We start from the raw sequence: 25,717 nt of genomic DNA on the forward strand, positions 1-25,717 counted from the left end.
CTTGCGCCAATCAGTGCTGGTTCTTGCATAACCATTATTCTCTACAGGAGTGGCAATGCTATTTATTTGGCACATGTGAACTAGCACTGTCTAGCTGTTGTGCAAGATTTAGAAAACACTGAGATAAAGGGACAGCCTGCTGTTGCTTAGAAACAGGCAAACTTAGAGGTTATAAAGTATATTAATGTAAGAAAATCGGTTGTGCAAAGCTGGAAAATGAGAATTAAAGGAGTTAATCTTTTTAACAATAAAAAAAAATAATAAACTGTCCCTTTAAATATAAAATAACTGCGTGGTGTGATCTAAACATCGGGCAACCCTTTCTGGGATATGTTATTAAAAGGCTCTTTTTTTTTGTTTTTTAAATTGTTTTTATTGAGGTTATGCAATAAACAAGAATAACAAGGTTATACCACCTAAAAATCCAATGTTGGCAATAGTGTGAACTGTAAAGGCTTCACCGACACATTCAAAGTTCAACATGTATTAAAAGTTTGGCCTTAATTGGAAAGTTGGTATAGAGTTTCAGCGAGACAGAGCAACAGCTAATAACACTAGTACATAATTAACATACAATATAAAAAGTAAACCTCTTATTTATCCATTTTTCATATATGATCATTTATCCCCTTTGACTCATAATGAAGCAGCTCACAGACCTTTACCCTCCTGTAATAAGCTAGGGTCACCTATGGGCCCTCAAAGTAGTGCCTTTGTCAAGGGAGGAATTTACGGGGGATAGAGAAACAATATAATAGGATTTCCATAAGATGCATTTTCTGATGCTTATCCAATAAGCCGATGGGAGTAGGGGGGAGCACAAATGACGTTGGGAAATTAATATGCTCTGAATAGTGAGAATAATAGGGTATACTACTAACTAGCGTGACCACCGAGTACCACAAAGCTGACATTTTGGACTGAATTATCACCTATTAATGAAATATATACACCTGTAATCTGTGAGTGCCTCAATTATAGACTTACAATTCGCAATTATAGGAACTCACCCTTCTATCCTCTGGAGCATTGGTATATAGGGATGGAAGAGTTATAATGAAGAGTAACAAAGATCATTCATAAAAATAACGTGGAAAGCTAAACTAGATAATAATCTGTTTCCCTCATAATGCAGGGGTACCTATTACGGTCAGGAAATGGATAGAGCCTGCATAGGACTAATATAGGGAGATCAGTATAAATTTTTAGATTGGCAAAAATAGTTTTCTGGAGATCAGGTGGGGTTTATCCCAAAACAAGAAGGGCCCGATAATATAGAAAGGTTGCTAAACGTCCTAGGTCTCTCCTCCAGCCTCCACAAACCATTGGCGATCATCTCAGACGCCGAGAAGGCCTTCGATCGAGTGAGGTGGCGGTTCTTGTGGGAAGTACTTGAGAACTACCAATTCCCTAACGACCTCATAGGTGCAATTAAGGCCCTCTACTCTGCCCTTTCTGCCTCTGTGAGGGGACTCTGCTTCCAAACATCCCCTTTCCTTATAACCAATGGAACCAGGCAGGGTTGTCCCTTATCGCCCTTGCTTTTTGCGCTAGCCATTGAACCTCTGGCCGAACAGATTAGAGCAGACTTCCGCATGGGAGGAGTTACCCTTTGTGGCACCAAACCATAAAATTGCTTTGTTCGCAGATGACATCACCCTTTTCTCGTCTGATCTCACTCTTACTCTCCCCAGGCTCTTACAAATTGTGGAAGAATTTAATGCTCATTCTTACTATAAACTAAACTTATCGAAAACTGAGATTTATACCCAAGGCTATCGGAGCTCTATTCTAGCAACCCTAAAGTCCAAATACCCATTCCGCTGGACGGAATCTTCGGTATTACAGCTTGGAGCTAAGTTATCTAGTGATCTACACAGAGTCATCAAGGATAATTATCTCCCGCTATTGTCAGAACTTCGCTCCCTCTATAAAGGCTGGAACCTGTCCCACGTCTCGTGGATGGGACGGATTGCAGCCTTGAAAATGTCCTTTCTACCTAGACTCACATACCTGTTCCGATGCCTCCCAATTAGAGTCCCCAGACAAATCCTCCTACAATTCCAGAGTGAACTCACCAAGCATATCTGGCAGGGTAGACCGCCAAGAGTTGCGCAAAAAGTACTACAGCTTCCACGGTGGTATGGAGGGTTAGACTCTCCCTCGATAGTTAGATACTATGAGGGGGCAATGCTCACCCACGTCTCACAGTGGGGAGTTAAACAATCTCCCTGCAAATGGCGTTCCATTGAACAGGCTTCTTTGCCTTTCAACTTAGATTTGAGAGATTTAATCTGGACACCCCCGCATTGTCGTAGGGAGCTGACCCTGTCGAACCCTATTATCCATGAATGCCTGCATTTCTGGGACAAGATACACCACTCTGGGCACATAGCCCCGCACCCTTCCCCTATCACTTCTCTTGCTGGATTACTAACGGGTTTGCAGGACAACCACCCGTTAAAATGGGCTCAGTTGGGAGTCAACACGGTTTCAGACCTCTGGCTGACCTTGCCGAGAGTCGGCTTTAAACCCATTTCTCAGATTGGTTCTGAACCTGTTCTCCTGCAGTATATGATGTTTGAGTACCATAGAATTAAAAGCTTCCTGATCAGCTGGGGCTTCAAGCCTGCGATGACCCACCCCCTAACCCCCTGGGAAACCACGGCAATAGACTCTGTATACCCCTTTCCCTTCATTACACCCTTCTGGGCCTTAACTCACAATCAGACACAGCGGCTCATCTTCTGAGATGGGAATTTCTGCTCGGGAGGTCAGTCACACTAGAAACCTGGGGACGCACCCTTGAACGCACTCAGAAAGCTATTCATTGCACTACCTTATTTGAGACCTATTATAAACTGCTAGCTCACTGGTATTATGTCCACACTAGACTGGCTAAAATGTTCCCTAGTACGTCCCCCTACTGCTGGAGAGGTTGTGGCCAGAGGGGTGACTCCTTACACATTTGGTGGGATTGCCCCAAACTTCGCCTTTTATGGAACAGGTGCTTCCGGGTTCTCCCCAAATTAGGCATATCTATCCGCAGTTCACCATCTGTTGTCCTCCTACATATCGGTGTGCACACTCTACCTAAACACCATGCATACATAAGTATATACCTCTTTATGTCAATAAAACACTTAATAGCCTGTGATTGGAAGAAAGAATCCCCGCCTAGTTGGTCCAAGGTTTGTTATATGGCTTATCTGTACACTATGGAAAAGGACATTTTCTACAAATTAGGTAATTCTGACTTAATTGAACTGACTTGGACAGACTGGAAAGGAATTTATGATACGGTCTGGAAACCTAATGTTCTGTCCACAGACTGACCTGACTCCTGAGAGTGAAGGCTGAGGTCCAAGTTTAATATACCCAGTATTTTGTAAAATCTGCATACTCCCTCCCTCCCTCCCTCTCTATCCCATTCTTACATTTCTTAACTAGAGTCTTATGAGATCCTACAGTCCCTTTTCTCACAGCTGTTTGGTAACGTAACTGCTATATGGTATTTATCGCGCTCTTGGCTCATGGTACCTTTAAGTGTAGTTATTTGTAACTTCTAACTTTCTTTGTGTTTAGAATGTAATGGGGGCAGATTGGGCCCCCTTGTTAATAGCTCACTTTTATGTAATTCAGCTGTGACTTCAATAAAGCTCTTTGAAAACCAAAAAAAAAAAATAGTTTTCTGGACTCAAATCTAGTAATGATGTCTTAGGTATATAGCACAAATTCTAAGAACCATTCCTCATATAAAAGTAGGGATATCTCAGTATATTTCACATTCTCTTTTCCCAATTTTAGTATTGTTGGTGCATAGACAGAGGGAACCCGCTTCATGTAGAGTGTTACCAAGCCGCTTCCGTGGCATATTTTTCTTTATGTTTGCAGGTCTATCCACCAATCCGCTTGGGTCCAAGTCATAGTAGTAGTCTGATATAACTAGTTATATATTTTTAACACAATTCTAAACAGCATGGCTAATTAAGAAGTAAAGTACCAACTAGGATTGTCAAGTAAAATATCTAACCTACAGTTGTCACATTAATTAAACAGCATCCCTATAGTGAATAAACAATCACTGTATTTAACCAACATAACAAAATGTTAGCAGCTTATGTATAACTTGATATTCTGTAAATTGGGTATGCTGGATATGGTACATGATAACTTAATATAAACATCATTACAATTCTCTAACTATATGAGGTCAATATAAAGCTTTATGACATATACTAGGTCAAATGAAAGGATACTAGTATCATGTGGTATTATGTATATAGATCATTACAGGCTATTCTTACATACATAATCCAAACGGGAGCTTGAAGTCATAGTAGGTATATCTAAAGCTATATATTGTGTTAAAGGGTAGGATCAACTATCTTCAGATGGGCATAAGTATGATATTGACACTGAAGTGCAAATAAAGGTTTATAGGTCAGGTGGAAGAAAAATATAGAATAGAATAAACTGGGACCCAATTTTACTTCCCCATGTCATAATGGAAGATTAAGTTGTATATATCAGGGACTGTAGGTGTACATGGTACAGTACAGGCTTAGAATTATGTCAAAGAGTAAGCATCAGCTCACAAGACTATAAACAATTTGCAATTGGGGGCAAATATAACAACTAAAAGTGACAAGGCACAATATATTATAAATGTTTAACTACTGGAGCTTGAGGGGTGGTAATCAAGACGGAAATTACCTTTAAATAAATTATGCGATCCTGACCATTCCTAAAATGGCATAATATATTATAAAATGGTCTGTATAGGTTCAAAGCCAGAGTGAGGTATTTATTCAATGGCAAATGTAATAGGATCCTAAGGTATAAAAAGACAAAATGAATTTCTGCACTCCTAAATCATCCCTGCCTACTGGGCACGGGCCCTATGCCCAGCAGCAGGTAACTGTGTCACTCAGAGGAGATTCTCTGCGATGGGAATAAAAATAAGCCTCACAAAGGAAACCTTAAAGGGTGTGAAAGATAATAAAATGAAAAACATTGGATCGTACTCTATAGGCTTTGTGCAAATATATTTTGTAAAACAAAGGTAAAGATCATCAATATATAATTAACAGATATTCCCATAGAATATGTATAGAGTTAGTAAGTAACTTTATAAGTTAAAGATAACAATGACCAAGCATCCCTACGTGGTTCAGAGGGCTTGAGGGAATAAATATCGTTCTTACCAGTATCTTAGACACGGCTGGGAAATCTTATGAGTCTATACTGCCATCTAGTGGGCCAGGGAGGATATGAGCAGCAGAGGGGAAAAAGGGAAACAGATCACATTCAAATGAACACGGGGTCTATTAACTCAAAATGTTATCTATTTTCTCAATAAAGTAACTACCTGAACATCAGAATATTGAAACCTACCCAGAGAACAGTCCAGTGTATGTTCAAAGTCACTACACATAAAACAAAAACAAGAGCTCACTCAGAAATGTCCAGCTATGAGTCCCGAGTTATGAAACCCTCTGCTGCAGGAAAGTTATAGACTCTATCCCACGCCTAGTCACTGAAGCAGGTGGGTGTTGGCTAGTTTACACTGTTTCTTGTGAAGGCCCCGTCTCCTAAGGGCTGCCAAGGGTCCGTCCACCCATACATATCTCTTGGACTTAATTACATAACAGAGACCATTACCATGCACCCTATTGGCACTTAATGGGGTGTGATGTGAAGAAGCAGGGTCAATCACAATCTGTAGAGTGGGTAAAACAGGGACTGCAGCATCAGTAAGGCCCCTTTTCTGACTCCCATGATCGGGATGAATGGGCCTGAAAAATAGAAGTTAAGCAGTTTTTTTATTACGAGCCAACCTCTCTGGTCTGTATTTGTAGCCGGTTTCTCTGGTCGTGTCCTGAGGTCTGGGCTAGTCGCATCCAGCGAGTGAGTGTTCAGCAATGTGGATGCTGTTCTGTGGAGGGAATCTGGTCAATTCCGTGCTGTCTGATTGTGTGAGCAACTGATGTCTTACCGGCAGGTCGTCATGGAAGGCTGTGTCCCGCCCAAGTTCAGTTAGACTCTGGAGAGCGACGTTACAGGGCTCAGGAGGATCAGTAGTGTGCAGTAGTGAACCTGCGCCATCTTGGGAAATCTTCTGTGTAGTCAGTGTCTCGCACCGCTGCATAAGCAGTGTGCGCATTCCAGATAAATGTTCTCCCAGCAAGTCGCATATTTCTTTCTCTAGTGCCCTGTCCATCCTTATTGTTAGGAAGAGGATTGCACAGAGTAGTTGCCTATGAGAATGGCGTCATCATTGCCAGTTACCGCCGCCTCATAATTCTTTCCAGCAGTTGCCAGAGAGTATATGTAGATGTTGCACCCAGAGTTTCAGGAGACTTGAGATTAAATCCTCAAGTGGGAATCAAATATATATTTCACTAATATTCCATAGTTTTGAGTAAAAAACTCCCCCAAATCTATCTGCAACGTATGTCGGCTCACTTCGGCAGTCGGCTCCGCCCCCCAAAAGGCTCTGTTTTTAAACTAATAAACTGCCAAAGCAGCATGACCAAAAATTAAAGGGACAGTGTACACCAATATTTGTATAACTGCATGTAATACACACTAGTATTTAGAAGAATATGCACAGATACTGATAGAAAAATCCAGTATAAAACCTTTTAAAAACTTCCTTAAAAGCTCCCAGTTTAGTTCTGTTGATGAGGTTAGGCTGGCACACCCAGTGAAAGGGGCTGAGAAAGATGGCAGAGCAGAAACTCCCTCCCCCCCTCCTTCTCTGCATATGAAATGACTGATTACACAAGCAAAAGCCTGTAAACGCGCGTGTACATCTGATACTGTGATGCTTGGTTAGGAGTCTGAAAATCACCACATTATTAAAAAAAATAAGCAAAACTATACATTGTTACAAAACCACTCCCAGGTGGGCTATATAAATGTATCTTAAAACAGTTATGCAATGAAAAATCTAGTGTACAATGTCCAATTTAAAGCAAAGTCAACTACGAGCGGCGGTGCTAAAATCAAAGTGAAATTAAACCAGCACTAGGCACATATCTAAAAACGAGACCCCATTAGTCCCAATTGATACTTAAAAAAACAAAAAACATAATTTATGTAAGAACTTACCTGATAAATTCATTTCTTTCATATTAACAAGAGTCCATGAGCTAGTGACGTATGGGATATACATTCCTACCAGGAGGGGCAAAGTTTCCCAAACCTTAAAATGCCTATAAATACACCCCTCACCACACCCACAAATCAGTTTAACGAATAGCCAAGAAGTGGGGTGATAAGAAAAAAAGTGCGAAGCATATAAAATAAGGAATTGGAATAATTGTGCTTTATACAAAAAAATCATAACCACCACAAAAAAGGGTGGGCCTCATGGACTCTTGTTAATATGAAAGAAATGAATTTATCAGGTAAGTTCTTACATAAATTATGTTTTCTTTCATGTAATTAACAAGAGTCCATGAGCTAGTGACGTATGGGATAATGACTACCCAAGATGTGGATCTTTCCACACAAGAGTCACTAGAGAGGGAGGGATAAAATAAAGACAGCCAATTCCTGCTGAAAATAATCCACACCCAAAATAAAGTTTAACAAAAAACATAAGCAGAAGATTCAAACTGAAACCGCTGCCTGAAGAACTTTTCTACCAAAAACTGCTTCAGAAGAAGAAAATACATCAAAATGGTAGAATTTAGTAAAAGTATGCAAAGAGGACCAAGTTGCTGCTTTGCAGATCTGGTCAACCGAAGCTTCATTCCTAAACGCCCAGGAAGTAGATACTGACCTAGTAGAATGAGCTGTAATTCTTTGAGGCGGAATTTTACCCGACTCAACATAGGCAAGATGAATTAAAGATTTCAACCAAGATGCCAAAGAAATGGCAGAAGCTTTCTGGCCTTTCCTAGAACCGGAAAAGATAACAAATAGACTAGAAGTCTTACGGAAAGATTTCGTAGCTTCAACATAATATTTCAAAGCTCTAACAACATCCAAAGAATGCAATGATTTCTCCTTAGAATTCTTAGGATTAGGACATAATGAAGGAACCACAATTTCTCTACTAATGTTGTTGGAATTCACAACTTTAGGTAAAAATTCAAAAGAAGTTCGCAACACCGCCTTATCCTGATGAAAAATCAGAAAAGGAGACTCACACGAAAGAGCAGATAATTCAGAAACTCTTCTAGCAGAAGAGATGGCCAAAAGGAACAAAACTTTCCAAGAAAGTAATTTAATGTCCAATGAATGCATAGGTTCAAATGGAGGAGCTTGAAGAGCTCCCAGAACCAAATTCAAACTCCAAGGAGGAGAAATTGACTTAATGACAGGTTTTATACGAACCAAAGCTTGTACAAAACAATGAATATCAGGAAGAATAGCAATCTTTCTGTGAAAAAGAACAGAAAGAGCGGAGATTTGTCCTTTCAACGAACTTGCGGACAAACCCTTATCTAAACCATCCTGAAGAAACTGTAAAATTCTCGGTATTCTAAAAGAATGCCAAGAAAAATGATGAGAAAGACACCAAGAAATATAAGTCTTCCAGACTCTATAATATATCTCACGAGATACAGATTTACGAGCCTGTAACATAGTATTAATCACGGAGTCAGAGAAACCTCTATGACCAAGAATCAAGCGTTCAATCTCCATACCTTTAAATTTAAGGATTTCAGATCCGGATGGAAAAAAGGACCTTGTGACAGAAGGTCTGGTCTTAACGGAAGAGTCCATGGCTGGCAAGATGCCATCCGGACAAGATCCGCATACCAAAACCTGTGAGGCCATGCCGGAGCTATTAGTAGAACAAACGAGCATTCCCTCAGAATCTTGGAGATTACTCTTGGAAGAAGAACTAGAGGCGGAAAGATATAGGCAGGATGATACTTCCAAGGAAGTGATAATGCATCCACTGCCTCCGCCTGAGGATCCCGGGATCTGGACAGATACCTGGGAAGTTTCTTGTTTAGATGGGACGCCATCAGATCTATTTCTGGAAGTTCCCACATTTGAACAATCTGAAGAAATACCTCTGGGTGAAGAGACCATTCGCCCGGATGCAACGTTTGGCGACTGAGATAATCCGCTTCCCAATTGTCTACACCTGGGATATGAACCGCAGAGATTAGACAGGAGCTGGATTCCGCCCAAACCAAAATTCGAGATACTTCTTTCATAGCCAGAGGACTGTGAGTCCCTCCCTGATGATTGATGTATGCCACAGTTGTGACATTGTCTGTCTGAAAACAAATGAACGATTCTCTCTTCAGAAGAGGCCAAAACTGAAGAGCTCTGAAAACTGCACGGAGTTCCAAGATATTGATCGGTAATCTCACCTCCTGAGATTCCCAAACTCCTTGTGCCGTCAGAGATCCCCACACAGCTCCCCAACCTGTGAGACTTGCATCTGTTGAAATTACAGTCCAGGTCGGAAGAACAAAAGAAGCCCCCTGAATTAAACGATGGTGATCTGTCCACCACGTTAGAGAGTGCCGAACAATCGGTTTTAAAGATATTAATTGATATATCTTCGTGTAATCCCTGCACCATTGGTTCAGCATACAGAGCTGAAGAGGTCGCATGTGAAAACGAGCAAAGGGGATCGCGTCCGATGCAGCAGTCATAAGACCTAGAATTTCCATGCATAAGGCTACCGAAGGGAATGATTGAGACTGAAGGTTTCGACAGGCTGTAATCAATTTTAGACGTCTCTTGTCTGTTAAAGACAAAGTCATGGACACTGAATCTATCTGGAAACCCAGAAAGGTTACCCTTGTTTGAGGAATCAAAGAACTTTTTGGTAAATTGATCCTCCAACCATGATCTTGAAGAAACAACACAAGTCGATTCGTATGAGACTCTGCTAAATGTAAAGACGGAGCAAGTACCAAGATATCGTCCAAATAAGGAAATACCACAATACCCTGTTCTCTGATTACAGACAGAAGGGCACCGAGAATCTTTGTGAAAATTCTTGGAGCTGTAGCAAGGCCAAACGGTAGAGCCACAAATTGGTAATGCTTGTCTAGAAAAGAGAATCTCAGGAACTGATAATGATCTGGATGAATCGGAATATGCAGATATGCATCCTGTAAATCTATTGTGGACATATAATTCCCTTGCTGAACAAAAGGCAATATAGTCCTTACAGTTACCATCTTGAACGTTGGTATCCTTACATAACGATTCAATAATTTTAGATCCAGAACTGGTCTGAAGGAATTCTCCTTCTTTGGTACAATGAAGAGATTTGAATAAAACCCCATCCCCTGTTCCGGAACTGGAACTGGCATAATTACTCCAGCCAACTCTAGATCTGAAACACAATTCAGAAATGCTTGAGCTTTCACTGGATTTACTGGGACATGGGAAAGAAAAAATCTCTTTGCAGGAGGTCTCATCTTGAAACCAATTCTGTACCCTTCTGAAACAATGTTCTGAATCCAAAGATTGTGAACAGAATTGATCCAAATTTCTTTGAAAAAACGTAACCTGCCCCCTACCAGCTGAACTGGAATGAGGGCCGTACCTTCATGTGAACTTAGAAGCAGGCTTTGCCTTTCTAGCAGGCTTGGATTTATTCCAGACTGGAGATGGTTTCCAAACTGAAACTGCTCCTGAGGACGAAGGATCAGACTTTTGTTCTTTGTTGAAACGAAAGGAACGAAAACGATTGTTAGCCCTGTTTTTACCTTTAGACTTTTTATCCTGTGGTAAAAAAGTTCCTTTCCCACCAGTAACAGTTGAAATAATAGAATCCAACTGAGAACCAAATAATTTGTTTCCCTGGAAAGAAATGGAAAGTAGAGTTGATTTAGAAGCCATATCAGCATTCCAAGTCTTAAGCCATAAAGCTCTTCTGGCTAAGATAGCCAGAGACATAAATCTAACATCAACTCTAATAATATCAAAAATGGCATCACAGATGAAATTATTAGCATGCTGGAGAAGAATAATAATATCATGAGAATCACGATTTGTTACTTGTTGCGCTAGAGTTTCCAACCAAAAAGTTGAAGCTGCAGCAACATCAGCCAATGATATAGCAGGTCTAAGAAGATTACCTGAACATAGATAAGCTTTTCTTAGAAAAGATTCAATTTTTCTATCTAAAGGATCCTTAAACGAGGTACCATCCGACGTAGGAATGGTAGTACGTTTAGCAAGGGTAGAAATAGCCCCATCAACTTTAGGGATTTTGTCCCAAAATTCTAACCTGTCAGGCGGAACAGGATATAATTGCTTAAAACGTTTAGAAGGAGTAAATGAATTACCCAATTTATCCCATTCCTTAGCAATTACTGCAGAAATAGCATTAGGAACAGGAAAGACTTCTGGAATAACCGCAGGAGCTTTAAAAACCTTATCCAAACGTATAGAATTAGTATCAAGAGGACTAGAATCCTCTATTTCTAAAGCAATTAGTACTTCTTTAAGCAAAGAGCGAATAAATTCCATCTTAAATAAATATGAAGATTTATCAGCATCAATCTCTGAGATAGAATCCTCTGAACCAGAAGAGTCCAAAGAATCAGAATGATGGTGTTCATTTAAAAATTCATCTGTAAAGAGAGAAGATTTAAAAGACTTTTTACGTTTACTAGAAGGAGAAATAACAGACAAAGCCTTCTTTATGGATTCAGAAACAAAATCTCTTATGTTATCAGGAACATTCTGCACCTTAGATGTTGAGGGAACTGCAACAGGCAATGGTACATTACTAAAGGAAATATTATCTGCTTTAACAAGTTTGTCATGACAATTATTACAAACAACAGCTGGAGGAATAGCTACCAAAAGTTTACAGCAGATACACTTAGCTTTGGTAGATCCAGCAGGCAGTGGTTTTCCTGTAGTATCTTCTGGCTCAGATGCAACGTGAGACATCTTGCAATATGTAAGAGAAAAAACAACATATAAAGCAAAATAGATCAAATTCCTTATAAGACAGTTTCAGGAATGGGAAAAAAATGCCAAACATCAAGCTTCTAGCAACCAGAAGCAAATGAAAAATGAGACTGAAATAATGTGGAGACAAAAGCGACGCCCATATTTTTTGGCGCCAAATAAGACGCCCACATTATTTGGCGCCTAAATGCTTTTGGCGCCAAAAATGACGCCACATCCGGAACGCCGACATTTTTGGCGCAAAATAACGTCAAAAATGACGCAACTTCCGGCGACACGTATGACGCCGGAAACGGAAAAGAATTTTTGCGCCAAAAAAGTCCGCGCCAAGAATGACGCAATAAAATGAAGCATTTTCAGCCCCCGCGAGCCTAACAGCCCACAGGGAAAAAAGTCAAATTTTTGAGGTAAGAAAAAATATGATAATTTAAAGCATAATCCCAAATATGAAACTGACTGTCTGGAAATAAGGAAAGTTGAACATTCTGAGTCAAGGCAAATAAATGTTTGAATACATATATTTAGAACTTTATAAATAAAGTGCCCAACCATAGCTTAGAGTGTCACAGAAAATAAGACTTACTTACCCCAGGACACTCATCTACATGTTTGTAGAAAGCCAAACCAGTACTGAAACGAGAATCAGTAGAGGAAATGGTAAATATAAGAGTATATCGTCGATCTGAAAAGGGAGGTAAGAGATGAATCTCTACGACCGATAACAGAGAACCTTATGAAATAGATCCCGTAGAAGGAGATCACTGCATTCAATAGGCAATACTCTCTTCACATCCCTCTGACATTCACTGCACGCTGAGAGGAAAACCGGGCTCCAACTTGCTGCGGAGCGCATATCAACGTAGAATCTAGCACAAACTTACTTCACCACCTCCCTTGGAGGCAAAGTTTGTAAAACTGATTTGTGGGTGTGGTGAGGGGTGTATTTATAGGCATTTTAAGGTTTGGGAAACTTTGCCCCTCCTGGTAGGAATGTATATCCCATACGTCACTAGCTCATGGACTCTTGTTAATTACATGAAAGAAATAATACACAACAAATGAGAAGAAAAGGTCCTACCTCTGCATCCTGCTCTCGACCGAAGAACATGTCAGATGAGATTGCTTTTGCACTAGCGAATTTGACTCTTGCTTCATTGGATTCTGGAGCAGGGGTTCCCTCCGGCTTTCTTCTGCTTGCAGGTCTGAGTGGGTAGAAGACACTGTGGTCAGTAACAGCGGGTTTATACTAAGGACAGAAGCATTTACATTTATACAATTGCCCATTTGAAAAGATCCCATTTACGACACCCTGCTGAAGTAGGATAATAGTTAGAAAGCTAATATTCTTTAAATAATAATTCTTATTAAATGTATTAAGGGTTGTAAAAAGTGACATCAAACTCAGAACTATAGTAAGAGGTTTAATGATGCACAGTGAAGAAAACATTTCCATTGCGCTCATTGTTTTTTTTTTTTGCTGTTTATTCCTGTAATTTAACTTTGAAAACAATAGTTTTTTCCCAGAGAGACTGGAGTACATTATAATTCTGAACACCGACCCTCCTACATGCCGCACAGTAATTGCTAGATATCTGCTGCAACTTTTTTTTATATCTATCCATAGCTGGCCACAGCAAAGAACGACGATTGATATGCAGTCCAGGGACACACCACTTTAAATGCTTTCTAATGTACATTTTGCTACATATCCGGGCATGGGGAAAAAATTAATAAATTACAGAAAAATCAAGCAAAATATACAGTAAACATGCATTGCTAAGTATTTTTCACATTGCATAATTAAGCACATTAAGTTAAGCTGTGAGTTCGACAACAGCTTCTCCCTCTTCCTTTAACACCTACCTGTCTCGTGCAGGTTGGATACTGGAGATCGTAACCTCTCTCTCCTCTTCCCCCTTATCAGAAACTCCCCATGACGAACTTTCTGTGTCCCATCGTGAGCCAAAGCTGTCACCGAGTGAAAATGGGTTGTCCTTATACCTGAGGAGAAATCACAGTCACCAGTAGCCCACAACACTGTCACATTGCAATCACTCTTTTTTATATTTAACATAGACAACACACCCTATGATAGTAAAGGTTTGTGTGTTATAGGGTGTGTAACCTGTACGCATATCCTAACATAATTGTGAGTTATTGTGCATTTTCTTCAGTTGTTCAATAGGTTTTCTACCATAAGTAAACACTTGGATCATTTTACTAATAGTACCAACAAATGTCAACTTTATTCACACTTTTAAGATAGTGTACCAGCACTAAGGGGCATTTCTCTAGGGTTTGTTCCTTACTGTTCGTCCTAGTGTAGGTTGCAAAGTGTAATACTGCGGTTCCCAGATTTGTAATTAAAGGGATACTAAAGTCTAAATTAAACTCATGGTTCAGAGAGAGTATGTAGTTGTGAGAGATTTTCCAGTTTACTTCCAATTCCTTCTGAGCATGTGCACAAATTCACAGTGTACTGTATACATATACTACTAGTCTGTGATTGGCTGATATCTGTCACATGATACGGGGGGCAACAAATGGGGGGGAAATAAAATATAAATTTGTCAGAATATATACTGCTTATTTGAAATTCAGAGCAAGTGTTTTGTCTTTTTATAATACACGTGTTACTTATGCAGTTCTACTGTATTTAAAGGGACAGCTCACCCAAAAATGTTCTCCCCTTTAAATTATTCCCAATGATCCTTTTTACCTGCTAGAGTGTATTAAATTGGATAAAAGTAGCTCCTTTACTCCTATTTCAATATTTGAAATAGCAGATTTAGTCTGGGGTATAGCCACCTATACTGAAAGTTTTGATACTGGAGTATATGCTATTGACAAGCCTAAGTAAACACAGCCAGCAGAAGAAGTTACACTCTTAGTGGGATGCAGGATAGTTAAAGTGAAGGTAAACTTTGATGAATGAAAGCCTGTTTTTTAAAAATACTATTAAAAACAGGGGCGCTTTCATTCATCAAAGTTTACAAATCAGCCGTTTTGATTAAAAACGTACCTTTTTTTCTGTTCACAGCCAGAGCAGCTTCCCCCTCCTTGAAATCCTCTCTTCACACGTCAGCAATGACTAATCCGGCTTCCTCCAATCACAGCATGGCCTCAGGCAATGACTACCCTGGGGGGAAAGCAATGATTGGAGGAAGACGCATTAGTCATTGCCGACGTGTAAAGAGAGGATTTCCAGGAGGGGGAAGCTGCTCTGGCTGTAAAAAGAAAAAAAAAAAAGTTAAGTTTTTAATCAAAACGGCTGCTTTGTAAACTTTGATGAATGAAAGTGCCCCTGTTTTTAATAGTATTTTGAAAAAACGGGCTTTCATTCACTAAAGTTTACCTTCACTTTAAGTAATAAAATGATAATTTTCAATTGTTCTCTCTATGTATTGAGCTTTGGTGTTCCAGACAAATATAAGAAAAGGAAGCAAGTCTGTGTACATAAAGTGATAACATAATGAGATCTGATATTACCTTTAAGTTCAACCCATTGTAATAGGCTGTGGTTTTAAAGCACAAAACCAGCTACTTCATATAAGCAAATAAACCTGAAAATGTAATTTATCATACATTTTATACTATGCAGCTGGTATAACAAGTCATTTAAAATACATTCATGAAAAAAACAAGTTTAGAGTGGACTGTCCCTTTAACGGTCCTTTGATTGTTCTTGTAATAGTGTAAAAGCAGCCAGCTCCTAACAGACAGAACATATTATCTGTTTATGGCTCCTTCTTTCTGACAGATCAGACACACCAGTGATTAACATACTTGGGTGGTTGAGAGGTAAAGCTGGAGTCCTCCAATAAGTCAAGCTGGGAGCGTGAGGATTTTGTAGCCACTGGGGTCTCTTGCTCAATCACATGCATCTCTGAGAGGACCGAGTGCGATATGGAGCTGCCAAAATAAAAACAACCAAGAAAGGAGAAATAAGTTAAAACTTGTGCTCCAATACACACACAGCTAGTGGTCTGTAGAAACATTTGCATCCAACCACCAACATTTGTATATTAAAGTAAATACATTTATGAGTAAGTTAACGCTTCCCCCTTAAAAGGGACAGTCTAGGCCAAAATAAACGTTCATGATTCAGATAGAGCAAGTAATTTTAAACAATTTTCCAATTTACTTTTATCACCAATTTTGCTTTGTTCTCTTGGTATTCTTAGTTAAAGGCTTAACCTAGGAGGTTAATATGCTAATTTCTTAGACCATGAAGGCCACCTCTTTTCACAATGCATTTGAACAGTTTTTCACCACTAGAGGGTGTTAGTTCACGTATTTCATATAGATAACACTGTGCTCGTGCACATGAAGTTATCTGGGAGCAGGCAGTGATTGGCTAAACTGCAAGTCTGTCAAAAGAACTGAAATAAGGGGCAGTTTGCAGAGGCTTAGATACAAGCTAATCACAGAGGTTAAAAGTATATTATAACTGTGTTGGTTTTGCAAAACTGGGGAATGGGTAATAAAGGCATTATCTATCTTTTCAAACAATAAAAATTCTGGTGTAGACTGTCCCTTTAATGTGCATTAAATGCATTGGAAATTGATTCTCTAGGTTTATTCTTGCAAGTTAATAACTGTTTTTGCTCACTGTAAAACAAATGCTGAATACAAATTTTTACTCATGCCTATTAGTTTCAAACAGATGGCAAATTTGGCCACAGGCGCTGGGTTTATTAGTGTTAAAGTGAAACACAAATATCTGGATTTGCACAGGTATTTTTGTGTGTGCATATTTTCGTACCAAATTATTAGCCTTTGTGGACAGGAAGATACAAAAATGATGTCTGCTCTTACTGAAGACTCAACTCTATTTAAATGTTCATTTTCTTGAGAACAATGGAACAAAACTAGCTAACACAAAAAATAAACGAAAAGGAGCCTTTTCATTTACATTACATTTAGAACTCTGCAGCTGGTATAACAATTCATTGGAAACACCTTAACCCCTTAGTGACCAGAGCACTTTTCCATTTTCTGTCCGTTTGGGACCAAGGCTATTTTTACATTTTTGCGGTGTTTGTGTTTAGCTGTAATTTTCCTCTTGCTCATTTACTGTACCCACACATATTATATACCGTTTTTCTCGCCATTAAATGGACTTTCCAAAGATACCATTATTTTCATCATATCTTATAATTTATTATAAAAAAAATTATAAAATATGAGAAAAAAGTGGAAAAAACACACTTTTTCTAACTTTGACCCCCAAAATCTGTTACACATCTACAACCACCAAAAAACACCCATGCTAAATATTTTCTAAATTTTGTCCTGAGTTTAGAAATACCCAATATTTACATGTTCTTTGCTTTTTTTACAAGTTATAGGGCCATAAATACAAGTAGCACTTTGCTATTTCCAAACCATTTTATTCAAGATTAGCGCTAGTTACATTGGGACACTGATATCTTTCAGGAATCCCTGAATATCCCTTGACATGTATATATTTTTTTTTAGAAGACATCCCAAAGTATTGATCTAGGCCAATTTTGGTATATTTCATGCCACCATTTCACCGCCAAATGCGATCAAATACAAAAAATCGTTCACTTTTTCACAAACTTTCGGTTTCTCACTGAAATTATTTACAAACAGCTTGTGCAATTATGGCATAAATGGTTGTAAAATTTTCTCTGGGATCCCCTTTGTTCAAAAATAGCAGACATATATGGCTTTGGCATTGCTTTTTGGTAATTAGAAGGCCGCTAAATGCTGCTGCGCACCACACGTGTATTATGCCCAGCAGTGCAGGGGTTAATTAGGGAGCTTGTAGGGAGCTTGTAGGGTTAATTTTAGCTTTAGTCTAGTGTAGCAGACAACCCAAAGTATTGATCTAGGCCCATTTTGGTATATTACATGCCACCATTTCACCGCCAAATGCGATCAAATAAAAAAAAAAGTTCCCTTTTTCACAAACTTTTTGTTTCTCACTGAAATTATTTACAAACAGCTTGTGCAATTATGGCATAAATGGTTGTAAATTTTTCTCTGTGATCCCCTTTGTTCAGAAATAGCAGACACATATGGCTTTGGCGTTGCTTTTTGGTACTTAGGCCGCTAAATGCGCATCACACGTATTATGGCTAGCAGTGAAGGGGTTAATTAGGTAGCTTGTAGGGAGCTTGCAGGGTTAATTTTAGCTTTAGTGTAGAGCTTAGCCTCCCACCTGAAACATCAGACCCCCTGATCCCTCCCAAACAGCTCTCTTCCCTCCCCCACCCCACAATTGTCCCCGCCATCTTAAGTACTGGCAGAAACTCTGCCAGTACTAAAATAAAAGCTATATTTGGGCTTTTTTTTTAAAAAGAAAAGGCATATTTACATATGCTGCTCTGTAGGACCCCCCTTTAGCCCCCAACCTGACTGATCCCCCACCAAACAGCTCTCTAACTCTCCCCCTCTGTCTTAATGGCCGCCATCTTGGGTACTGGCAGCTGTCTGCCAGTACCCAGTTTAGAATAAAATTGCTTATATTTTTTAATTTTTCCCCTTTTCTGTAGTGTAGCTCCCTGCCCCACCAAAGACCAACCCCCCACCCCCTCCTAGATACATTCGATTTACATTTTTTTTTATTCAGATACCCCTTTCTCAAACTTTGATTTTCTGTAGTGTAGCGTTCCCTCCCGCTCCCGCCCCGTGCACGCGCCCGCCCGCCGCCCCCCCCGTGCACGCGCCCGTATCGGCCCTGCCCCCGATCCCGCCCTCCTCTACATTACCCGGCCCATCGATGGCCGCCCACCCGCCTCCCAAGTCGGCTCCCACCCACCAACGATACCGGCCATCGATGTCCGGTGCAGAGAGGGCCACGGAGTGGCTCTCTCTGCATCGGATGGCCATCTAGCGTTATTGCAGGATGCCTCCATATCGAGGCATCACTGCAATAACCGGAAAGCAGCTGGAAGCAAGCAGGATCACTTCCAGCTGCTTTCCACACCGAGGACGTGCAGGGTACGTCCTCAGGCGTTAACTGCCTTTTTTTTGAGGACGTACCCTGCACGTCCTCGGTCGTTAAGGGGTTAAAGGGACATTAAACACTAAATAAATGCTAGATAGAATGATGCATTCAAAGAAAAGATTAGTCCATGACTAAGATGTAGATGTATTTTTTAAAGTTTCATTAGTTGTTTAAAAAGTGACAAAATAAGTGTAAAGTTTTAGTGTCTATAAAACACTGGGAGCTGCCATGTTGTAACTTGTGTTACCTTCTCTGCTGTGGCCAATTAGGGTCAGTTATAAATAGGTCACTAGAGTGTGCAGCCAATGGTTGTGCTGGATTTAACAGTGTTCTGCACTTCCATTTCTAACAGGAACTGAAAAGCTCACAATTTCAGAATGGAATTACAGACAAAGAGGACAAAATAAATAATGAAAGTATATTGCAGAGTTGTTTTATTATATACAATTTATCATTTTATATTACCATCTCAAAGTGTTTAATGTCCCTTTAAAAGGAAACAAATGTTACAGTACAGAGTCACTTTAAAAAGGGACGTTACCCAAATGCTGAATCACTTGAAAGTGATGCAGCACATCTGTAAAAAGCCAGCTCATGTGCCTGTAAAAGGGACATTGTACACTAGATTTGTCTTTGCACAAATGTTTTGTAGATGACATATATATATATATATATATATATATATATATATATATATATATATATATATATATATATCCCATTATTATTATTATAATTTATTTGTATAGCGCCGCCAAATTCCGTAGCGTTGGGTACGATAGGGGTATACATCTGGGAGTGTTTTTATAAAAAATATAGTTTTGCTTATTTTTTAAGAACATTGTGCTGCTTTTCAGACTCCTAACCAAGCCCCACAGTGTCAGATGTATACATGAGTTTACAGACGCCTGCAGGCTCCTGTTTATGTTATCTGTCTTTTCATATGCAGGGTAGTGGGGAGGTGGGAAGTGGCTGCTCTTTTTGTTTACCCAGCCCCTTTCAGTGGGTGTCCCAGCCTAACTTCATCAATAGTGCTAAACTGTGAGCTTCTAAGTAAGTTTTTAAAATGTTTTATATGGGATTTTTATATCAGTAGCTGTGCATAATCTTATTTATAGTAGTATCTATTACATGCAGTTATATGAAAATTGGTGTATACTGTCCCTTTAAATTAAAGTAACCAAATCAACCTTTTAAAAGGGAAAAACATAATTTATGTAAGAACTTACCTGATAAATTCATTTCTTTCATATTAGCAAGAGTCCATGAGCTAGGGGCAAAGTTTCCCAAACCTCAAAATGCCTATAAATACACCCCTCACCACACCCACAAATCAGTTTAACGAATAGCCAAGAAGTGGGGTGATAAGAAAAAAGTGCGAAAGCATAAAAAATAAGGAATTGGAATAATTGTGCTTTATACAAAAAAATCATAACCACCACAAAAAAGGGTGGGCCTCATGGACTCTTGCTAATATGAAAGAAATGAATTTATCAGGTAAGTTCTTACATAAATTATGTTTTCTTTCATGTAATTAGCAAGAGTCCATGAGCTAGTGACGTATGGGATAATGAATACCCAAGATGTGGACCTTCCACGCAAGAGTCACTAGAGAGGGAGGGATAAAATAAAGACAGCCAATTCCGCTGAAAAATAATCCACACCCCAAACAAAGTTTAAATCATATAATGAAAAAAACTGAAATTATAAGCAAAAGAATCAAACTGAAACAGCTGCCTGAAGTACCTTTCTACCAAAGACTGCTTCAGAAGAAGAAAACACATCAAAATGGTAGAATTTAGTAAAAGTATGCAAAGAAGACCAAGTTGCTGCTTTGCAAATCTGATCAACCGAAGCTTCATTCCTAAATGCCCAGGAAGTAGAGACTGACCTAGTCGAATGAGCTGTAATCCTTTGAGGCGGAGTTCTACCCCGCTCAACATAAGCATGATGAATCAAAGATTTTAACCAAGATGCCAAAGAAATGGCAGAGGCCTTCTGACCTTTCCTAGAACCAGAAAAGATAAATAGACTAGAAGTCGTTCGGAAATCTTTAGTAGCTTCAACATAATATTTCAAAGCTCTTACTACATCTAAAGAATGCAACAACCTTTCCTTAGAATTCTTAGGATTAGGACACAATGAAGGAACCACAATTTCTCTACTAATGTTGTTAGAATTCACAACCTTAGGTAAAAATGTAAATGAAGTTCGCAAAACCACCTTATCCTGATGAAAAATCAGAAAAGGAGACTCACAAGAAAGAGCAGATAATTCAGAAACTCTTCTAGCAGAAGAGATGGCCAAAAGAAACAAAACTTTCCAAGAAAGTTATTTAATATCCAGCGAATGCATAGGTTCAAACGGAGGAGCTTGAAGAGCCCCCAGAACCAAATTCAAACTCCAAGGAGGAGAAATTGACTTAATGACAGGTTTTATACGAACCAAAGCCTGTACAAAACAATGAATATCAGGAAGATTGGCAATCTTTCTGTGAAAAAGAACAGAAAAAGCAGAGATTTGTCCTTTCAAGGAACTTGCAGACAAACCTTTATCCAAACCATCCTGAAGAAACTGTACAATTCTAGGAATTCTAAAAGAATGCCAAGAAAAATGATGAGAAGAACACCAAGAAATGTAAGTCTTCCAGACTCGATAATATATCTTCCTAGACACAGATTTACGAGCCTGTAACATAGTATTAATTACAGAGTCAGAGAAACCTCTATGACTGAGAATCAAGCGTTCAATTCTCCATACCTTCAAATTTAAGGATTTGAGATCCTGATGGAAAAAAGGACCTTGCGATAGAAGGTCTGGTCTTAACGGAAGAGTCCACGGTTGGCAAGTGGCCATCCGAACAAGATCCGCATACCAAAACCTGTGAGGCCATGCTGGAGCCACCAGCAGAACAAACGAACGCTCCTTTAGAATCTTGGAAATCACTCTTGGAAGAAGAACTAGAGGCGGAAAGATATAGGCAGGATGATACTTCCAAGGAAGTGACAATGCATCCACTGCTTCCGCCTGAGGATCCCTGGATCTGGACAGATACCTGGGAAGCTTCTTGTTTAGATGAGAAGCCATCAGATCTATTTCTGGAAGTCCCCAGATTTGAACAATCTGAAGAAATACTTCTGGGTGAAGAGACCATTCGCCCGGATGTAATGTTTGGCGACTGAGATAATCCGCTTCCCAATTGTCTATACCTGAGATGTGAATCGCAGAAATTAGACAGGAGCTGGATTCCGCCCTTACAAGTATTCGAGATACTTCTTTCATAGCCAGAGGACTGTGAGTCCCTCCTTGATGATTGACATATGCCACGGTTGTGACATTGTCCGTCTGAAAACAAATGAGCGACTCTCTCTTTAGAAGAGGCCACGACTGAAGAGCTCTGAAAATCGCACAGAGTTCCAAAATGTTGATTGGTAATCTCTCCTCCTGAGATTCCCAAACCCCCTGCCCTGTCAGAGACCCCCATACAGCTCCCCAACCTGTCAGACTTGCATCTGTTGAGATCACAGTCCAGATCGGAAGAACAAAAGAAGCCCCCTGAACAAAACGATGGTGGTCTGTCCACAACGTCAGAGAGTGTCGTACATTCGGTTTTAGAGATATTAATTGTGATATCTTTGTATAATCCCTGCACCACTGGTTCAGCATACAGAGCTGAAGAGGTCGCATGTGAAAACGAGCAAAGGGGATCGCGTCCGATGCAGCAGTCATAAGACCTAGAATTTCCATGCATAAGGCTACCGAAGGGAATGATTGAGACTGAATGTTTTGACAAGCTGAAACCAATTTCAGACGTCTCTTGTCTGTCAACGACAGAGTCATGGACACTGAATCTATCTGGAAACCTAAAAAGGTTACCCTTGTCTGAGGAATCAATGAACTCTTGATAAAGGCTGAAGCCGAAACGCGTAGATTTGCCCCTAGTGTGCACTCCAACAACTCAAGTCTGCATCTGAGACTACCCAGGATTGAACAGGAAAAAATCTGTTACCGGTGATTGCTATACACTGAACACCACAAGACTTAAAGTGGACACTCACCAGACCTGAAGCTCCAGCAAACCTTGAAAAAGGTATACAGCTCCAACAACTCTTAAGAAAAGATTTTTATAACCAACAGGTGGTCTGAAACTCCTGCAAACCTTTCCTAGGTAAACAGTTTCACTACAGATCAACCAACAATCACTGAAACTCCAGCAAACCCTGGGAGGGTATATAGTTTCAGCTACAAACAGACACCTACAAAGAGAAGCGTTCAAACACCTCACGCAACCAGAAAAATAGAAACTCCAGCAAATAAATACAAGGTAAACAGTTTCTATAATTAAGTCATACCAACAACTGAAACTCCTGCAAACCAAGTCTTAGATAACAGTTTAAATATACAGAACCAAGTTTTATCAACAACTGAAACTCCTGCAAACCCAGTTTAGGTAAACAGTTTCAGCATCTTTACCATCCAGTAGTTGTTATCTTCATCTACAATTTCGATCTACAAGTTTTAACTACAGCGAAAAATTATTTTATTCACATAAAGGCTTGTCTGTTTCAACCAATCAGACACCTGGAAAAATTATTTCATACAAACTGTGAGTAATTTCATTTCCAACTAAAAGTCACATTTAAAGTCACATCAAAAGATACTTGCAATTCATCAGATGAACATTTATTTTCACCTCCTACGTTAATTATTTTAACTTAATCTGTTTTTATCATATGCTTTGAACACTATAGCATGAATTTATTGTGAATTTATTGTCAATTTCAACTTGTGATTAAGGAATTTTAATATATAATATACGCAAGGTAATAGAGCTCTTTACCACTTATTATCCTATCAGAATATATTATCTAGTCCAATATTGTTTTGTATGGCAACAATTAAATATTTTGTTTTTTAACCTCTTGTAGTCATATTTTCACTATTTTTCACCCAATTTTCACCTATTTGTTTACCTTATCACAGCGTAATATATATTATGATTGAATTTTGAAATCAATACGAGAAGCTCATTTAAAGGTCACGGTAACACATTATTTATGTATTGAAATACACACAGCTCCCCTCACTTGTTTTTTACCCCATCAAAGCCACCAGCAGAACAAACAAACGCTCCTTTAGAATCTTGGAAATCACTCTTGGAAGAAGAACTAGAGGCGGAAAGATATAGGCAGGATGATACTTCCAAGGAAGTGACAATGCATCCACTGCTTCCGCCTGAGGATCCCTGGATCTGGACAGATACCTGGGAAGCTTCTTGTTTAGATGAGAAGCCATCAGATCTATTTCTGGAAGTCCCCAGATTTGAACAATCTGAAGAAATACTTCTGGGTGAAGAGACCATTCGCCCGGATGTAATGTTTGGCGACTGAGATAATCCGCTTCCCAATTGTCTATACCTGAGATGTGAATCGCAGAAATTAGACAGGAGCTGGATTCCGCCCATACAAGTATTCGAGATACTTCTTTCATAGCCAGAGGACTGTTAGTCCCTCCTTGATGATTGACATATGCCACGGTTGTGACATTGTCCGTCTGAAAACAAATGAACGACTCTCTCTTTAGAAGAGGCCACGACTGAAGAGCTCTGAAAATCGCACGGAGTTCCAAAATGTTGATTGGTAATCTCGCCTCCTGAGATTCCCAAACCCCCTGCCCTGTCAGAGACCCCCATACAGCTCCCCAACCTGTCAGACTTGCATCTGTTGAGATCACAGTCCAGATGGGAAAAACAAAAGAAGCCCCCTGAACTAAACGATGGTGGTCTGTCCACCACGTCAGAGAGTGTCGTACATTCGGTTTTAGAGATATTAATTGTGATATCTTTGTATAATCCCTGCACCACTGGTTCAGCATACAGAGCTGAAGAGGTCGCATGTGAAAACGAGCAAAGGGGATCGCGTCCGATGCAGCAGTCATAAGACCTAGAATTTCCATGCATAAGGCTACCGAAGGGAATGATTGAGACTGAAGGTTTTGACAAGCTGAAACCAATTTCAGACGCCTCTTGTCCGTCAACGACAGAGTCATGGACACTGAATCTATCTGGAAACCTAAAAAGGTTACCCTTGTCTGAGGAATCAATGAACTCTTTGGTAAATTGATCCTCCAACCATATTCTCGAAGAAACGATACAAGTCGATTCGTATGAGATTCTGCTAAATGTGAAGACTGAGCAAGTACCAAGATATCGTCCAAATAAGGAAATACCACAATACCCTGTTCTCTGATTACAGATAGTAGGGCACCGAGAACCTTTGTAAAAATCCTTGGAGCTGTTGCTAGGCCAAACGGCAGAGCCACAAACTGGTAATGCTTGTCTAGAAAAGAGAATCTCAGAAACTGATAGTGATCTGGATGCATCGGAATATGCAGATATGCATCTTGTAAATCTATTGTGGACATATAATGCCCTTGCTGAACAAAAGGCAGAATAGTCCTTATAGTCACCATTTTGAATGTTGGTATCCTTACATAACGATTCAATATTTTTAAATCCAGAACTGGTCTGAAGGAATCCTCCTTCTTTGGTACAATGAATAGATTTGAGTAAAACCCCAGACCCTGTTCCAGAACTGGAACTGGCACAATTACTCCAGCCAACTCTAGATCTGAAACACATTTCAGAAATGCTTGAGCCTTCACTGGATTTACTGGGACACGGGAAAGAAAAAATCTTCTTGCAGGAGGCCTTATCTTGAAGCCTATTCTGTACCCCTGTGAAACAATGTTCTGAATCCAAAGATTGTGAATCGAATTGATCCAAATTTCTTTGAAAAATCGTAATCTGCCCCCTACCAGCTG

General features: G+C 39.6%; 1 protein-coding gene across 2 annotated transcripts in view; it reads right to left on the reverse strand.

Moving 5' to 3' along the window:
- Positions 1–25,717, reverse strand: part of ARFGAP2 (ADP ribosylation factor GTPase activating protein 2) — a 51,130-nt gene that overhangs the window by 6,361 nt on the left and 19,052 nt on the right. For both annotated transcript variants that reach the window (XM_053720320.1, XM_053720319.1), the window contains 3 exons: positions 15,703–15,828; positions 13,780–13,917; positions 12,995–13,118 (listed from right to left, as the gene is read on the reverse strand). In XM_053720320.1, the coding sequence (XP_053576295.1) occupies positions 12,995–13,118; positions 13,780–13,917; positions 15,703–15,828 (388 nt within the window). The remainder of the gene's footprint in view (positions 1–12,994; positions 13,119–13,779; positions 13,918–15,702; positions 15,829–25,717) is intronic.

This window comes from Bombina bombina, chromosome 7 (genome assembly GCF_027579735.1).
Source record: "Bombina bombina isolate aBomBom1 chromosome 7, aBomBom1.pri, whole genome shotgun sequence".
NCBI lineage: Eukaryota > Metazoa > Chordata > Amphibia > Anura > Bombinatoridae > Bombina > Bombina bombina.